Source organism: Macaca mulatta, chromosome 1, assembly GCF_049350105.2.
Source record: "Macaca mulatta isolate MMU2019108-1 chromosome 1, T2T-MMU8v2.0, whole genome shotgun sequence".
In the NCBI taxonomy this organism is placed as follows: Eukaryota; Metazoa; Chordata; class Mammalia; order Primates; family Cercopithecidae; genus Macaca; species Macaca mulatta.
The window spans coordinates 19,614,183-19,618,440 of NC_133406.1; the positions used below are offsets into that span (position 1 = coordinate 19,614,183).

Genomic DNA, 4,258 nt, shown 5'->3' on the forward strand with positions numbered 1-4,258 from the left:
CCACCGAAGAGGTTGGGGGAGGGCCTCAGCCCACCAAAACCTGGGGCCAGTGCGTCCTAGAGGAGGGGAACCCTCACCCCTTCAATCCCTTTAGGAGACCCAAGTACTCTGCGCGTCCCTGAGGCGGACAGCTCCGTGTGCCCAGGCTTTGCGTCTGACGGGCCTATCCCCGGGAGCCCCCGCGCCTCTTCCCCGGCGCTCCGCCCTCGCCTACCCCCCCGCCAGTTGTCTGTCCTGCGACAGCTGCGCGCCCTCCGGCCGCCAGTGGCCCTCTGCGCGGTGGGGGAAGGGGTCGACGTGGCTCAGCTTTTTGGATTCAGGGAGCTCAGGGGTGGGAAGAGAGAAATGGAGTTCCAGGGGCGTAAGGGGGAGGGAGTTCGCCTTCCTTCCCTGCCTGAGGCTCAGGAGTGACGGCTTCTCCAATCCGCCCAAGCCCACCACTCCACACGTCTCCCTCCTCCCGGTAGTCGCAAGTGGGAGTTTGGGAATCTGAGCAAAGAACCTGAAGAGGAGTTGAAATACTGGAAGTTAGCAGTCAGGCACCTTCCCGAGCTCCCAGGGCGCTCAGAGTGGGCATGGGTGGGGAGGCCTTTGGAACAGGTGTGGTTCCCGGAGCGCAGGCGCACACATGCACCCACCGGCGCACGCGGTGACCCTCGCCCCACCCCATCCCCTCCAGCGGGCAACTGGGTCGGGTCAGGAGGGGCAAACCCGCTAGGGAGACACTCCATATACGGCCCGGCCCGCGTTACCTGGGACCGGGCCAACCCTCTCCTTCTTTGGTCAACGCAGGGGACCCGGGCGGGGGCCCAGGCCGCGAACCGGCCGAGGGAGGGGGCTCTAGTGCCCAACACCCAAATATGGCAGGAGAAGGGCAGCGACATTCCTGCGGGGTGGCGCGGAGGGAGTGCCCGCGGGCTATATAAAACCTGAGCAGAGGGACAAGCGGCCACCGCAGCGGACAGCGCCAAGTGAAGCCTCGCTTCCCTCCCGCGGCGACCAGGGCCCGAGCCGAGAGTAGCAGTTGTAGCTACCCGCCCAGGTAGGGCGGGAGTTGGGAGGGGACAGGGGGACAGGGGAATACCGAGGGGAACCTGAAGGACTCCGGGGCAGAACCCAGTCGGTTCACCTGGTCAGCCCCAAGCCTGCGCCCCGAGCGCTGTGCCTCGTCTCCGGAGCTACATGCGCTTTAAAAAGGAGACAAGACAGACTCTGGAAATTAGACGTCTCCAGATTTTTCTCTAGCCCCTCTGGGCTGCTTTATGCGGCATGTAGGATGTGCCTAGGGAGATAAACGGTTTTGCTTTAGTTGTCGCCAAGGCAGTTCCCTTCCGAACTAGCGCTAGAGCTAATGAGCGAGCAGCCAGGACCACCCATGCTCCGTTTCCAACAGGAAAAAGGCCCTTTCTGAGTTTGAAATGTCATAGGGTTCCTAACAGGTCACTCTTCTCTGGATGGGGTGCCAACGCCTTTCCCATGGGCATCTCCTTCCACCCTCACGCTGGCCCAGCGAGCAGGCAGTGCCCAGGCCTTATCTTCCTAGGTGACAGATGTGGTCAGGGAGGTGCAGAGAGCATGGGCACTAGCGTCCAGCTCCTGGAGCAGGTGTCAGGCAGGGAGGGCAGACAGGTCTTGGGGGACATGTTCCCCTGGCTGTGTGGACAGAGGACTTCTCAGTGTGGTCTCACGACCCTGTGCCCCTTTTCCTGGTGCAGGGCAGCCCTTAGCCAGGGGCAAAGCTCAGGAAGAGAACCCCTGGTCGCCGCCCTGGCAGAATTTGAGTGGTTCTGGCAGGGGATATCCCTAGGTTCCTGGGGAGGGAGGACGTCTGAGCCGGCCAGGCCTCCCCCGCTGCCGCTGAGACGTCTGCGCTGATGCACCGCGCCTCTTCGCGGTCTCCCTGTCCTTGCAGAAACTAGACACAATGTGCGACGAAGACGAGACCACCGCCCTCGTGTGCGACAATGGCTCCGGCCTGGTGAAAGCCGGCTTCGCCGGGGATGACGCCCCTAGGGCCGTGTTCCCGTCCATCGTGGGCCGCCCCCGACACCAGGTCAGGCTGCCGCTCTGCGGAAGGAGCCGGGTCGGGGTCCCCGCGTAACCCAGTCTGGTGCCACCCGGAGCGGCGTTAATGGGTGCGTGGTGTCTCGGATCCGCAGGGCGTCATGGTCGGTATGGGTCAGAAAGATTCCTACGTGGGCGACGAGGCTCAGAGCAAGAGAGGTATCCTGACCCTGAAGTACCCTATCGAGCATGGCATCATCACCAACTGGGACGACATGGAGAAGATCTGGCACCACACCTTCTACAACGAGCTCCGCGTGGCTCCCGAGGAGCACCCCACCCTGCTCACCGAGGCCCCCCTCAATCCCAAGGCCAACCGCGAGAAGATGACCCAGATCATGTTTGAGACCTTCAACGTGCCCGCCATGTACGTGGCTATTCAGGCAGTGCTGTCCCTCTACGCCTCCGGCAGGACCACCGGTGAGTGCCCGCTGCGCCCAGGCCCCTCTCCCGCCCCCGCCCCCGCCCCCGCCCCCGCCCCTAGCGCTGAGCGCCCAGCCTTGGCCTCGCCCCCAGCGACTTACTCTCTCCCGCGCGCACAGGCATCGTGCTGGACTCCGGCGACGGCGTCACCCACAACGTGCCCATCTATGAGGGCTACGCGCTGCCGCACGCCATCATGCGCTTGGACCTGGCGGGCCGCGATCTCACCGACTACCTGATGAAGATCCTCACTGAGCGCGGCTACTCCTTCGTGACCACAGGTGCGCGGAGCCCCGACACCCCGGGAGGGAGGGCCGGCGGCGGGCCCTGAGTGAGGGCTCCTCTCCTGCTTCTACCCTACGCAGCTGAGCGCGAGATCGTGCGCGACATCAAGGAAAAGCTGTGCTACGTGGCCCTGGACTTCGAGAACGAGATGGCCACGGCCGCTTCCTCCTCCTCTCTGGAAAAGAGCTACGAGCTGCCAGACGGGCAGGTCATCACCATCGGCAACGAGCGCTTCCGCTGCCCGGAGACGCTCTTCCAGCCCTCCTTCATCGGTGAGCCCCGCGCGCCCGCGCCCCCTACCCCAGGCCCCGCCGGCCCCCGGCGCCCGGAGCTCCCGCTCACGCTCCCCTCCGCGGTCCCCAGGTATGGAGTCGGCGGGCATTCACGAGACCACCTACAACAGCATCATGAAGTGCGACATCGACATCAGGAAGGACCTGTATGCGAACAATGTCATGTCGGGGGGCACCACGATGTACCCCGGGATCGCTGACCGCATGCAGAAAGAGATCACCGCGCTGGCCCCCAGCACCATGAAGATCAAGGTGGGCGGCGGCCTGCGCGGGCTGTCGGCGGGGTGGGCTCTCGGGTGAGGTCTCCCCACCTCACGCTCTGTCTTGCAGATCATCGCCCCGCCAGAGCGCAAGTACTCGGTGTGGATCGGCGGCTCCATCCTGGCCTCGCTGTCCACCTTCCAGCAGATGTGGATCACCAAGCAGGAGTACGACGAGGCCGGCCCTTCCATCGTCCACCGCAAATGCTTCTAGACACACTCCACCTCCAGCGCGAGACTTCTCAGGACGACGAATTTGCTCAATCGGCTGGCGACTGACCAGCCACCCCGCATTCACTTTCTTTGTAACAACTTCCTTTGTTGCCATCGTAAACTGACACAGTGTTTATAACGTGTACATACATTAACTTATTACCTCATTTTGTTATTTTTCGAAACAAAGCCCTGTGGAAGGAAATGGAAAACTTGAAGAAGCATTAAAGTCATTCTGTTAAGCTGCGTAAAGTGGTCGTGTTTATTTGCTTGGGGTGGGAGTGGAGCCAGAAGAGGGATTCCCATCCCCCCACATCCTCCTTAATCACTTTTCACAATACCCCAAATGAATGGGCTCCCTGGAAGACAAAAGTTACAACTTCCCATGCTCCCCTGCCGGTTTCCCCAGTGGATCAGATCCATCCCAGATCACTGGCAGCTGTTGGTGGCCTGACCTGACCCTCTGGGGCGTGGTGAGGCAGCTTTCTTCCTCTGCGCAGCGCTCCCAAGAGTTGCAGCCCTGCGGCGGCGGCCTCGGCTGGTGGCCCTGGGCCCCTCTGGCAGCGGGCGCTGACCATGGTGCTGGGGCCGGAGAGCTGTTTCTCAGAGGGCATCTCAGCTCCGCCTACGGTGTTCCCTTACTGAATCTCCAGATCTGAGAGGGGGCTGTGTTCTGTATTTAACAAGTCATTTTGTTTTTGTTTTTGTTTTTGTTTTTAA

At 62.2% G+C, this 4,258-nt stretch overlaps 1 protein-coding gene across 1 annotated transcript; it reads left to right on the forward strand.

Moving 5' to 3' along the window:
* Nucleotides 1–266: 266 nt before the first annotated feature.
* Nucleotides 267–3,790, forward strand: ACTA1 (actin alpha 1, skeletal muscle). The gene is made up of 7 exons (XM_002802127.4): nt 267–1,042; nt 1,913–2,053; nt 2,160–2,484; nt 2,607–2,768; nt 2,853–3,044; nt 3,136–3,317; nt 3,396–3,790. Exons 2-7 carry the CDS (start codon nt 1,925–1,927, stop codon nt 3,537–3,539), a joined length of 1,134 nt encoding a protein of 377 aa, XP_002802173.1. The 5' UTR covers nt 267–1,042; nt 1,913–1,924; the 3' UTR covers nt 3,540–3,790.
* Nucleotides 3,791–4,258: the final 468 nt, after the last annotated feature.